The 14,346-nt window shown below is 36.1% G+C and overlaps 2 protein-coding genes across 2 annotated transcripts in view; both read left to right on the top strand.

Moving 5' to 3' along the window:
• dctn6 (dynactin subunit 6) lies at positions 1-4,255 on the top strand. The gene is made up of 7 exons (XM_053480078.1): positions 1-63; positions 326-390; positions 1,368-1,473; positions 1,803-1,891; positions 2,178-2,225; positions 3,091-3,233; positions 3,942-4,255. The coding sequence occupies exons 1-7, from the start codon at positions 32-34 to the stop codon at positions 4,038-4,040; spliced, it is 582 nt and encodes a 193-aa protein (XP_053336053.1). The 5' UTR covers positions 1-31; the 3' UTR covers positions 4,041-4,255.
• A 4,914-nt stretch (positions 4,256-9,169) lies between these two features.
• Positions 9,170-14,346, top strand: part of rbpms (RNA binding protein, mRNA processing factor) — a 35,088-nt gene continuing 29,911 nt past the window's right edge. The window contains exon 1 of the mRNA XM_053479631.1: positions 9,170-9,707. Within this exon, the coding sequence (XP_053335606.1) occupies positions 9,663-9,707 (45 nt within the window). The 5' untranslated portion in view covers positions 9,170-9,662. The remainder of the gene's footprint in view (positions 9,708-14,346) is intronic.

The raw sequence follows: 14,346 nt of genomic DNA, 5'->3' as shown, positions 1-14,346 counted from the left end.
TGTAATCGAGTACCGTATCATTGATTCCAACATGGCGGATCCCAAACAAGCGAACCAGAAAAGGTCTGAATTTCATTTTTATCTAATTTCTTTTTAAATTTGAGTGTATTTTTCCACAAAATAATGATAATAATAATGATATACTATTTACTTTTTCTTTCAAATACAAAGTGTGGTGTTTACTGTAATTTGAAATAGATGCGCCTTTTGCTACCACACCCGTGTAATGTTTAGTTAGCTAAAATGCTAGCATCTTCTCCTTACGTTATTCTAAAGCATTTTACCCACTTTTATTATTTTATATCTCTTGTATTATCTTGTCCAGTGTTAAAATAGCTGCTGGTGCAGTGGTGTGTGTGGAGAGTGAAATAAGAGGAGATGTTACCATCGGTAAGCTTTTCCCCTCCTAGACATTGTACCAAATTAGAATTTTGTGATTATGTACAAAAATTAAATGAATAAAACAAATAAGAGAACCCCATCGAGCACTTTTGGGATAAACTGGAACGGAGATTGCGAGTCAGGCCTCCTCGTCCAACATGAGTACCTGATCTCATAAATGTTCTCTAGAATGAATGAGGCACAAATTTTTACAGAAACACTCCAAAATCTTGTGGACATGGAAACTTTTATCACTGCCAAAGTGGGACCAACTCCTTATTGAACCATGTGTATTTCGATACAATGTCATTGCAGTTGTTGGCCGTATAGTGTACGTAAACAAGCACCGTGATTATCCAATAACCCTCGTGTCGGGTTTTGATGATTGTCACTTTTACTACAGCGTTGGCCGAAGCTATGAGACAACCTAAGTCATGTGGGTATATATGAGGGTTAGCCAAACATGATCTGCACTTTGGAAGTTAATCTTCTTGCTTTTTAATACAGTTTGTCCATCTGTCAACAAGTTTCGTATTCCCTCATTTAAAATAATGTTTTAGTTCCTCAGTTTTAGACCGAGCCTGGAATGCACCGCTGTCTTCACTTCTTAGTCAAAAGTGCTGTGGGCTGAGTGAAATTGGGAATATAGGCACAATGCTTTTTGCAGTGTGTCATGTTTTTTGTTTTTTCATACTGTAGCACAAAATCACAATGTTTACTTGTGATAGTTTCCTCTTATGTTGACCATAGTCTAATCTAAAGTTTACTGTAACGAGTCTTGTTGATTGTTTTTTCCTGATAATAGGACTATTATTATCAGGAAAAAAGTAATGATTGTCTTTAAAAAACGGAACTTCTCAGTAAGCTGAAAAAGTAGTGGGAAAAAAACAGGCCATGTGACAATAGGGTTACAAAAAAAGGCTTTTAACTTTTCTCACTGCACTGTAGTTTGGAGAGTTGTATTCAAAGCTGTTGGTGCGTTGCAGGGCCGAGGACAGTGATCCACCCGAAAGCCCGGATTATTGCAGATGCCGGTCCCATCATCATAGGAGAAGGAAACCTGATAGAAGAACAAGCTCTCATCATTAACGGGTATAGTTTCTATTTAATATCTTTTTATTTCTGTTTAAATACGTGAATGTGTATTTGGCTCGAACGGGAAGACCAAGACCAGCATTTATATACTTGATTTTATACCTGAACAAACATGGCTTTATCATTAACCTTACAAAATGTGATAAACTACGGTCATGAAAATGTCCTCAGATGATTTTTTTTAAACATATTTAAACCAAATACCTTCAGATTCTTTTCTCCTTTTGATTGACTTTTATTAAAGCCTGTGAAATGGATAACCTAGTGTGTTCAAGCAATAATAAATGGTCTAAAATATCTTTTGTGTTTGTTTTTTTTCTGCTTAGTTATCCTGAAAACATTATGCCTGATTCAGAGGGATATGAACCGAAGACCATGACAATAGGCACCAACAATGTTTTCGAAGTCGGCTGTGGTAAGTTTTTTATTTTTTTATTTTTAAGTGTTAGTCCCCACAGTTATGGAAGAGAATAAGCGCTGCCTTAAAATATCCTGTTATAAGATCTGACTTTTTTTTCCTCACAATTTTTACTTCTGAGATTAAAGTCAGAATGTTGAGTAAAAAAAATATATTTTTTTTATTATGATGTCCCTAATTCTCTTCCGTACACACACACTAACTCTGTCTCAATACAGAGAATTATAAATATGCCAAAGTGTATTGTTTCAAAAGCAATCTGACTTGTGTGTGATGTTTCCAGTCTCCCAGGCGATGAAAATCGGAGACAACAATGTCATCGAATCGAAAGGTAATGCAGCTCCTTACAGGTGTTTGCTGTGAAAAATTAATTGCCCTAATCCTAATAACTGGTTGTGGCACCCTTGGTGTCCAAAAGTATTAAGATAAAACTGCAATCAAGCGTTTGCGATAACTGGCAATGAGTCTTTCACATTGCTGTGGAGGAATTTTGGCCCGCTCTTTTATGCAGACTTGTTTGAATTCAGCCACCGTGGAGGGTTTTCAAAAGTGAACATCTTTAAGTATCTCAATCCTGTCTATGACTAGGCCCCTTCAAAACCTTTTTTTTTTTGAGCCGTGCAGAGGTGGACTTTTTGGTGTGTTTCGTACTGCATAATCCAAGCACGCTTGAGCCTGAAGTCACAAACTGATAGCCGGACTCTCCTTCAGGATTTTCCGGTAGAGCACAGAATTTAGGGTTTTGAATTTAAGTTGTCTGGGTCCTGAAGCTGCAAAGCATCACCCCAGAACATCACACTACCACCACCATGTTTCACTGTTTATATGATGTTTTTTTTATGAAACATAAAGGTTTGGAAAGCATTTTCCCTTAATAAATGAAATAATTATTTAAAAACAGCTTTTTTTATTTACTGGAGTTACCTTTGTGTAATATAAAAAAAATTGTTTGATGATCTCAGTCATTTAAGTGTGAGAAAAATTTGCAAAAAAAAAAATCAGGAAAGGGGGAAATACTTGTGCACATGTGACTGTTTAATTAGTTTTTTAAATATAATTGTTTTGAATTGAATCAGTATGTAAGAGCGTTGAGTGTTGGTCCAGTCCAGGTCATCAGAAAATCATTTTAGTCTCAGTCTCATGCTCTCGGGTTCACTTTTACTTACGTATACCATCATATCGTGTCTTCTAATTAGCCGACGTAGGCCGGAACGTGATCCTGACGAGCGGCTGCATCATTGGCGCGTGCTGTCGGCTTAACACGTGCGAGGAGATTCCAGAGAACACCGTCATCTATAGCTCCAACTGCATGAGGAGAGTACAGACCGAGAGGCCACAGGTAACACATGCTGTCATACAACTGATGAAGGGCATCCATTTTGCGGAAAGTTCACTTTTTAGTCATGCTGATCTCATAGTGCTTGGGTCCTAAAAAAATAAAAAAAATCCTATCACAAACCCATGAGTTATTGTTTATGGATCATGTACTGTATATATATTTTAAAGATTGATTCAAACAAAACAAGTACACAATAAATTCGAAGAATATTAATAAAAATGCTGAGTTATACCTTTTATTGCCTTGGCAAAAAGAAATTGTGTAGGCTGTACTTTTGTATTCTAATTAGGCCCAACCTCCTTTCTGTGACACAGAGATCGCATGACCTGAGACCTCATTATAATTTTCTTCAAAACAACCATCATGACGGACACAAATCCTTTAAAAAAAAAAAAGCCTTGAAAAAAAATTCTCTTGTTTGGATTTCTGACATTTGGCCGCCTCATCTCGGCATGTGACAGTTGCATTTGCAAATTATTATTATTATTATTAGTGTCTGCCAAAGATGGGCGTGTACACAGGATCAGATTTGTTTGTGTTCAATTATTTTAATGTTAGTTAATACAACATATTATATTTGCTGTAGTGACTATATTTTATTTTCTCATCATGTTAACCTAAATTCTTAAACATGTAATATAAACTTAATTCTTTTTCATTAGATACGTATGTTTTTCTCTCTGGCTTATTTTCTCCATCATTAAACAGCCCCAGACTCTGCAGCTGGACTTCCTAATGAAGATTTTACCCAACTATCACCACCTGAAAAAGACGCAGAAGGCTAACCCGACTCCTGCACGGCCCTGAGATCATTCCACACCACAGCTTTGCTCTTATATGCGCAAAAAAAAATAATAATACAGATAATCTGTGCTAACTGCCAGCACTTTGGCGTTTCCTTTTTTCTATTTGTCTAACTTCATTTGTTTTAATCCTCAGTCAAAAAGACTATTGATTATGTGTTGTCTTGTATTCAGCCCGGATTATTTATTGTTGTATGATATTAAAGGCTTTATCATCTAGCTTTTGTTATCCGACTGGTGCTTCTGTTGTGTGCTTGCTCCACTAGGTGGCACCACATTAAGACTACAGCTTCTTGTAGATTTGAGCTTATTCAGATAACCAGTAGAGCATCTGATTTAACATTGAAGATTTTGAGAATTGTATCACTACATTAAACATTTAAATATATGGTTGGGTTATGGGACCCTGATCAAAAAGATCTTTGATAGTAATTTGTCCAGTTTTCCATTTTTTGGTCATTAAAGAAAAAAAAATATATATATAACTAGCTGTAACACTCTTTCATAAATTAAACTAAATACAACCCTAAAAGGAAATTTTATTCCACAATGACTTAATTTAAACATGCAGTGCTCTTTTAAGGTTCAAACTGAATCCATGTGCACCGAATACAACCTGGTGTTCTATGGATTACAAAACACATCACTTGTGACTCTTATGACCTAAACATTTACATACACACAGTTTGGCATAGACACATAGGATCGATATCGAGACTGTTCAGCATGTAGTCTAAAATGTATGTGATTAGGTTGTACTTCTGAGGAGTGTTGTGTTTACCAAAGGTCATTGGTTTAGTAGTGTGTGTTATAAAGGCATTTTGACAATTGACCTTTAAATCATGGCCTCTCTTATTGGTGTGTGACTTACAGGCTCTCTTTCTAATGTTCATTCTTCCACTTACAGGAAGAACGAACATTGAAAAGAATATATGAGGTTATATATTCATATAATTCTCTGTAATAAAATAAAAAAAAAGTGCTCCACAGGATGTCAAATGCATCCCGGCAGTAAGTGTAATACTGTTATGCTTACAATATTATAAAATGATGTGCTTCAACCCAAATCTGACTTAGAATTCAGTATAAATTTATATTAAAATGTCAGAGGAGTGTGGCATACTTCAACATTCAGGCATCAAGTCTAATATGAGGCCTAACCTATTGATTGCATCATGGATTTCTATACAGGATTTATTTATATTTCATACAGGATGGATGCTAATTTTGACAATGGTTTCTGATTTATATATACATTTACAGAGTCAGACAATGAAAAAAAAAAATAAAAAAAAAAAAATATATATATATATATATATATATATATAAAATTGTATCTTCTTTAGCTACTGGGATTTTTCACATACCAAATCAGCATCTTTCCTAAATAAAATCTACTATAACATAATTAAATCATAACTATATTGTTATATAATAATAAGTCAAATGAGGCCTGTTTACTCATAATCAAGTTGTAGAAAATATGATATACTGTACGTTATAGGTTATTTTTAAGTATGTGCTTGCTTGTGTGTGCTGCTTCTAGATTAGTGATACGACAGTGAGGGGGAGCTACATCCTGTTCATGTCACAAACAGCTGGGGTTTCTCAATGTATTCTCCTCCACAAGAGGCATGTGTGTATGTGTATGTGTGTGCCTCCTTATTTATCCATACACAGGAACACAAGACATAAACAGACACCCATCATGTTATGATAAAATGTACAGTATGCACCAAAATTGTGTAGTCATTATAATGTGATTACTATTCGCTTCCTTCTTTTCAGATCGGAATATAGCCTACTTGTATCTTCAAGCATGCCTTTCACAAATTTAAACGCCAAAATTATTTCTTGATATTCTAGTTTGAAAGAGGCCGAACAGTGGACTGTCCCAGAGATGAATTGTTTAAAAAAGAAATGGTGAATTTTATAAGACTATGCATGTCTACTTCTTCCCTTTCATTTTCATTCTACATACTGCATATAACATTTAGGTCTAACCTTCTGTAGCAGAGCTGGGATTTAAACTCACAACCTTTTGGTCACTAGCGCAGAACATTCCCCACTGAGCTTCCTCTGACCTTTCGTTCTACTTTTAAATGGCTTAGACTGCAAATTTTTTTTCCAATAAATGGAATGCATTTACACCTTCCATGAAACTCACCTAACCATAAAGGGACATCTGACAGGACAAATCCAGAACAATAAATGTTTCATTTTAAAGGAGTCAGAGCTTAAAACCACTTTGTTTTTAAAATCAAATGAATTTTATAACAAATAAGTGACCATTATATATATATATATATATATATATATATATATATATATATATATATATATATATATATATATATATAAATAGTGCATATACAGTATAAGACACAACACTAGATTATGGAGGATAAGGTCTGAATAGAGGAGGATGTACAGTATATAATTATTCCTCTTGAGTCTCATTAATGGCAATGCATTAAGTTATTATGTTTGGAGATTTAATTTTGTATTTGTGTATAGCATGTTAAAAATTAAGTAGGCCTTTAAAGTTATAAGTTAATGCTTGTAAAAGAAGCAGTTTTCCATAAAAAAAGGTAAAGTTGAACAATAACCACCTGGATAATATGTCACAACCTTGGGATGTGAGAAATGGTTTATTTTTATTTATTTTTTTTAGTATATATGCTGTGTATTTATACATATACTGTATTATAGTAACTACTCAACTATGGATCTGAATCTTTATCAGAGTAGTTAAAAGGGTGGGGTGTGTATCCCAATCAAAGCATAAAAGAATTGAATACACACAAAACATATATTCAATGGGAGCCTGGAGCACAAAGGTCAGTCTGTGCCCAGCCTAAATTACTGTCATAAGATGAGTAAACTACTGAGTAAAACATTTATGCACACATTCACGCCTGCAAACATTACCATAATAAAATCAGCTTGTTTGGTACAAAAATACAGTATAATGATAAACAAAATTAAAGTTAATAAAGGAAATAGTTCTTATTGAATATAGGAAATTCTTTAATTAAAGGAAATAGTTATTATTGAATAAGTTACCTTCCTTAAACCAAAAAACAAAAACAGTAGACATCTTGTAGTATAGTGTTTGAGTCAATACAAGTTTGAGTTTAATGTGTTTATGAGATTTGCATAAAGCTACTACTTCTGACTGATAGTTCTCAGTAGGGCAGAACCGTAGCTTATAGCTTTATTTAGCAGGCAATGCTAAGTATAATTGTAGTTTTACGTTTATTTACATTTACTGCAATTCGCAGACACCATTATCCAGAGTCAATTACATTTTTATATCATTATACATCTGAGCAGTTGAGGGGGTAATTTGGTGGTGTTGGGGTTGAAACCTGGGACCAACCTTGGTGCTTAGTTTTGAACCTGGGCCCCACAGTGGCAACTTGGTGACGCTGTGGTTTAAATTTGGGCCCCAACAGTGGCAACTTGGTGGTGCTTAGGTTTGAATCATGGCCCAACAATGGCAATGATGTGGTGTTTGGGTTTAAACTTGTTGGTAGTCCATTGCCTATCCATTAAAATTAATTTACCAACACACTAGAAAGATATTAAAATTTGTAGCGCTTCTAATGTTCACTATCTTTTTCCATCCTTCCATCAGTCCGTTTTAGTCATTGCTAAGCGGTGGTTGACTTCAAGCCAATTGTCACTGCTGTGGGGGAAGTTATGCTGATGAAGACCTTAACTTTTGGCAAGCCACAGACATACACACTCTCATACACTGTATCATACCCTGCCGCCAATTTGGAGACAATGTGAAATCACTAGGAGAACATTCAAACTCCAGGTACACTCTACGAACGAACATGAGATTCAAACCTCCAGTCATGGAGGTGTGAAGCGACAGTGCTGACTTCTAAGCCACCATTTTGAGATCTCTTTATGTTGTCATTCATTTATTCATTCATTCATTCATTAAACCCTGGAGGTGCAAAGCCATAGTAAAAATATTTATCTAGCAGCTAGCTAAATAAAATTTAATGGTTCAATGGTAGACTGCCATGTGGAATGTTCAGATTCGGTGCCTAAACCCCGGCCACTGGACACACATTACCTTTCCGAATTTTGTGCAAATTTTCTTTCAATTTCAGACAAGTGCGAAGAAAGAATTTTCAAATAATGTTCATTCATATAGTAATTTAGTGTGTGAAGATTTTCTGTAAACATTTGGGACATTGAAAAAAACATTAAATTTTTTACACAAAAAAATCTATATAAATAAAAGAAAGGTTTTGTCTGTACATTGGTTAGAACTCGCTCTTTCAATGTATCTTTACATTTCATACAGTGGAGGACTGAAACTAGTCTGAAATTTTCTGTCTGTATGTCTGTATGTCTGTCCAGACACATTTTGTCACAGCATCACACAAAACTGTCTGGACAGAATTTAGTGAAACTTCAGCAGTCCTTTGGTATTTGCCTGAAGTTAAACCTGTGCCATAAATGAAATTAAAATGTTGAATGGAAGTGAAATTATAAGTAGTTATGTACCAGATTATATTGAGTAAAAGTGATGTTATAAATAGTTATGAACAAGATTTAATAATCTACTTGTAAACAAACACCTGAATCAATAGATATTTATTAGAAAAGCTAAACTGAATATTTTACCAGATTAGTTCATATTTTCACAGCCGAAGTAAAAGTAGGTGAATTTTACTGTGCTGGAGTCGTTTTAAGGCCAACTTTCGTCTTTATCCGAGCTAATTTTTCGATTTCTCATCTGTGATTCAATTACCGTACAGGGAGTGTATTTAGCTGATAATAAAAAAAGTACAACTTAGTGCAAACAAGGCGTAGGATACTCAACCTTACAAAATTTCTTTTTTTTTTAATTATTATTAATAAGTTAGACAGGGAGTTCTGCAGTACAGATGGAAAGACAGACATGTACATGGACTTCAACCTGAAATAATAATAATATCACTGATTACATTAAAGATCATCAGATCAGTCTTGGCTTTAAGCTTTTAACTATTTCTACAAACTCTTTTTAAAAGACTTTTAACTCTACTTAAAAGTCCAACACAGCCCTTAAACATAACCTCTTGTCACACAGAGGGGGGCGTGGCGTGTTGCCTAGACGACCAAAAATAACGGCCTTCTGGAAAACTCAGCGCCCGTGCATTACACACATAAGGAGTTAATTTCCTATCGAGTCACTGAATGGAGTGAGCTAATGTGAGGAATCTGTCCGCCATTTGTGAGTTAGTATGAGCTGAGTGTGTGAGATAAAGAGCCGAAGAAGAGGAAGAAGAAGAAGAAGAGGGAAAGAAGGAAAGGAAAAAAAAAACGCCCGTTCACGCGCCCCTTTCCTTCTCTGGTGCGCGCGAGGGAAACTTTTTCACAAGCCGTGTGCACTTCTGAGAGCGAGAGACGCGCTCGCGCTCTAGACCTCGCGCTCAACGCAGACGCAGATACCGACAGCAGCACTCCGTATTTCACACGGCTTGAGTTTAATCTGAGGAATAATGTCTTTTTAATGTCAATTACACAACGGTTTCTTCAGGTAAACCAACGAGGAACGAAAATAATAAGATTAAAAAAGAAAAGGAAAAAAAAAAACGACGTGTAATTCCTGTTAAAGATGGAAAGCGAGAACAGCGACTACAGCAACGGTCCCGAGGAAGAGGTGAGTTTATTTAAGGTGTTTTTACAACATATCTTTTTCTGTAAGATAACTGAAACATGATAAATATTTAAAAGTTTAAGCCGTGGATTTAGATAAAAGTCTATTAAACGGTTGAAAAAAAAAAAAAGCCGGTAAGGTCCGGCTTGTGTTTGTGTTTCGCCCCGCCCCCCTGTCAATCATTTTCATCTACACTGTAGACTAGGGATGGAAATCAGCAGTCACCTCCCGATACGATATGATCACGATACCTCGATTAATAATCACGAAGTATCAGCTTTCAGGATTTAAACAACACAAAACAGCCTCAAAACATTTAACTTCAAATTAAATTAATTAAAAAAAAAAAAGCCACATTGTTACTATCTCTGTTTTATCAACCGCCATAATTATTATTTCTAAACAAACTCAGCAAGTAATTCACTAAGGGGTTGAAAAGGTGTGAATAGTTTAAAGTGCGCCACCTATAGGATTATAGAGAAACAATGTTTTCTCGCCTTAAACGCCTTCCAGAGTCTCAGAATTTAGCTTGACAGTGAAATTTTTAAATAATTAGCACTCGCCGTGTGTTGAGACTTGTGTAAGTAAGTGGGTTTGAGACTAAGTTGTTCGTGGACTTTGAAGCAAAAAACACATCAGAGGCTTTTAACGCACATAATTTTTAATAATGTAAACCTACAAAACATAAAAATGCGTTTCTGTTGCGCCACTCAGAAGCTTCTGCAGTCGGTACAGAATCGTTTATATCTGAGGCTGATCTCCGGTCACGGCTAATTAAACTAAGAATCTAAAAAGCAATTTTGGTAACTGGACGATTAACCACTTCCTCTCTATAATAAATGTAAAAGATATTTTTATTTAAGCATCACAATTCCAAAGCGAATAAAATTTCCCCATCTCTACTGTAAACTAGCTTCTTGAACCTTTAGATAGATAGATAGATAGATAGAGTACTGTATTAATCCCAAATCAAAAATGTATAAATATTCTTGTTTGTACATGTTACCATGCCCAAGTTGCATTGCCTGTATTAGACGGGTCCAAGCAGTTCTACACGAAAACTGTGATTTGATCCTTTTTTAAAAAAAAAATTCAACTGGTAGTGCACAGTGAGTTTATTTGAGTCCTCTGCTGGGGGTTAATTCAACCCTGAGTTTTAATTCAATGTTGGGGAATGTTGAGGGTGTTTTCACATTACGAATGATTGCTCACACCATTCTATTTGTCTATAAGTGCTTTCATAGTCACACACTCCGATACAGCAGGGGGCAGTAGGCACCTGTTAGATTTGTTAGCCACTAAGAAGAAGACTACAAGGAAGTAAACCTCTTTATACCATGCCTAGTATTAGGGATATTCTGGCGTCTGGCGTGCCTTCCCGCTTTATTAGCGATGGCTGTGTTGGTCAGAGGATGAGATCGCGCATGAAGATTTCGAAGGAGATCGATGGCAATGGATGGATGGAAGGATTTAAGTAGAAGGACATAATGAGCACGTTGCTGAAGCTTTAGTGGAACTTAAAAAAGAAGAAAATATGTCGCAACACTATTACACTACTTTCAGCTATGTTAATGAATGAATGTGGTGAAGAAAGTGATGATGATGATGGTGATGACGATGTTTTATTGCACGATTGTGCTCTTCTGTATGGAAACATATGCGGCCATGATGTTGTGACATCAGTGGGGACTTGAGGAGTTCCTTTCAAGGGCGATCTGACCGGGATCGTTTCCGAGACTGCAAAGTCTAATTCGTTTTGATCTGTGAGAACAAATGAATTAAATGATTAATTAGTATCAACTTAAACAATAGTGTTTTTTTGTTTTTAGTAGAGCTATGAAATGAGTATCTTTATAATTTCTTTATATTAAAAAAGAAAAAGAAACTGCTGAAAGTTTTAAAACCTCGAGATTGATTTATTAAACTGTCTCTATTTTTATTTTAACATTTACTATGTTTTTTATTACATTTTAGGTTTAATCCTCCTTAATCCTAACCATTACAAATATATATATTTATTATTTAAAAGAATAAATCACCTACTGAGAGCACAAACCCCTTACAGGGCTGTACGAAGTGACTGCATCGTCACATGCACCGAGAAAAATTCTCTCAGGCCTAAAAAGATCACATGTGGAAAAGGACTGCAGCACGGCCATAAAAATATGATGTTTGATATTTAAAAAAAAACAACTTAGCTGTGGATGCAAGTCAAAGGCAAGTGACATTTATTAACAAACTCAGAAGGTAATAAAAGCTCTGACATGCTGCGGAGTAGATTAAAAGGTAATAGAGTAAATAATTTAATAAGATCATATGAACCACTGGGAACTGCTTTTTTACCACAGTGTGATATATAGTATTGTGAAAAAGTCTTGAGCCCCCCTTATTTTTTCATATTGTGCTTCCAATTGTGCTATTTTTTAAAATAGTCTTGAGGAATAGTTCTCTGAGCATTTTTCAGGGAAATTTTTTTTTGTTTATTAAGCCACACAAGAATCATTAATTAATTAGTATACTGCTGATGCCGAATCCTGAGTAGTCGGAAGACACGAGAGGGGAAATGAGGTCGCTGCTGAGGATTCCCATTTTTTAAAAATTTAATCTACATCATTTAACTCGATTTAATATGAAGGAAACAAGGGGAGGCTCAAAACGTTTGCACAGTGCTATTATAGCGCGGTATTTCTTTTATATTAGGTTTAATTGTGTTAAATGTCGCTACGTCATAAGGGCAAACTTTTTTGTGTTCTGAAAGTCAACATGAAGGGTTTATTTATTTTTGTTGTTGTTGTTGATGTTGTTGATGTTCCTGTTATGTAAATTGCAGCGGGTTTTCAGAATCCAGTCCCTAGTAAGAACATGACTTTTTGACTGTCGCACCATTCACCCCCTCGAGTAAGAACTTGCATCGTTTTTCTCTCTCTCTCTCACACTCTCCTTTTTTTAATAAACCCGCTATATAGGGTGCTATTTATTTTAATCTCTGCACGAGAAGCGACGAATCCTACCTACATACGGCCGTTCTTTACAGCTAGAAGCCCTAAGGCCAGAATGTAATTCTTTCCTTACTCTAAAATAATCCTTTTCAAGTTCTTCCACGTGTCTCTTCATTGTTCTCAATGACTTTTTATCATAATATCGATTCCCGGCTCACATGCCGCAGCGTCCACAGCAACGTATCGAATGTCTCATGAATCTCACATGTCTTTTGGTCAAAAAAACAGTGATGTTTTTTTGTAAGAGAAGCTTCTCTCTCTACTTCTTTCTCTTTTCTCAGACGAGGACAGGTCATGTGATCGAAGCGGTGCTCATGGTCATGTGACTGCTGTGACCTTTATAAAACTTTCTCACTGGAAAATAAAGATCCTTGATGACAGTTAGGCCAGGAGAGAGGAAGCAGGGAATGTGTTTCCCACTGCGCGATACTTTGAGTGTGTGTGTGTGTGTGTGTGTGTGTAAGAGAGAGAGAGAGAAAGAATCTTCCTGTATTCACTTCTTAGTACAACTTTGTTTCTTTTTCTTTCTACGTGTAGCTCGGTATCATTGGCTAAGTCTCTGTGTGTGTGTGCGTGTGTAAGAGAGAGTGTATGTGTTTCCCTCTGTGCAGCTCTGCATGTCAGCACAAGGCCAGATGCAGCTCTGCCTTTGTAAAACGTGTGTGTGTATGTGTGTGTGTACATACTGCTGTCATGGTTTATTTTTAAAAGGTCCAGGGGGTTTGTCATCTTATCTTGGACATTTGTCCGCTGTTTCAAAAGACAAAAAGGCTTAGCGTCAGAAACGGCTGTCGGAGAACGAGTGTGTGTGTGTGGTGTATGTGAGAGAGACAAACACATCTTTTTACACATTTCTCACAATATCCTGTGATTTTCATGGTGCCTTCTGATTGGTCAGGACTCCAGCAAGGTTGAAGTCCAGCAGTGCCTGTTGTACGCCATAACTCCACCTGGCTGATTCGAATTTGTTTATGTTTTTAAAGCAACAGCTAATTCGTCAGATGAATTTAAAGAACCTGACGTCGTAAATACTGTGACATTTTCCGCTGTCTTATCCACGCACTCAGCATTTTTTTTTTTCAACTAAGCCTTCGTTAAAGACCGCCGGTATTTAGGCGCAGAAATCACCTCAAGTGCGTAAAAAAAAGTTGAAGCTAGCTAAATCTTTGTTAATTATGCTCGGAGGTCCAAGTTTCCAGGTTGCCTAGCAACGGTGTTTTCATCATGGCATTAAGGCATTGGAGAATGAGCAAGCATGAAACAAACAAACAGAGAACTCAACTCCCCGGTGAGGGTCTAATGTGAGAGGTGAGACAGCTGTTCCCAGCTTCTCTCTCTCTCTCTCTCTCTCTCTCTCTCTCTCTCTCTCTCTCTCTCTCTCTCTTTCTCCCTCAGTACGGCCTGCAGGTTTCTGAATTGCTCATTTTTCATCATATTCACCATATATAAAGGATATTCAGATCTCATGTTTCTCATTGTCTCTCTTTCTTTTTCTGCTTCTGAGTTTCTTTCTTTCTTGCTCTCTGTCTCTGTCTCTCTTTTTCTTCTTTTCTCTTTCATTAAAATTGACTTTCTTTCTTCTTAGATGTCTTGTCTTTCTGTGAGCGTCTCCTTAAATATCTCACTGTTTTTCCCTAAGTCTC

The sequence above is a fragment of the Clarias gariepinus genome, chromosome 20 (genome assembly GCF_024256425.1).
Source record: "Clarias gariepinus isolate MV-2021 ecotype Netherlands chromosome 20, CGAR_prim_01v2, whole genome shotgun sequence".
NCBI lineage: Eukaryota > Metazoa > Chordata > Actinopteri > Siluriformes > Clariidae > Clarias > Clarias gariepinus.
This window is presented reverse-complemented; position numbering and strand designations above follow the sequence as displayed.

Coding starts and splice junctions, on each gene's coding strand:
- dctn6 (XM_053480078.1), top strand. CDS start 32: ATGGCGGATCCCAAACAAGCGAACCAGAAAAG. Junction 2,226..3,090: donor CAATGTCATCGAATCGAAAG/GTAATGCAGCTC, acceptor TCTTCTAATTAG/CCGACGTAGGCCGGAACGTG. Junction 3,234..3,941: donor TACAGACCGAGAGGCCACAG/GTAACACATGCT, acceptor ATCATTAAACAG/CCCCAGACTCTGCAGCTGGA.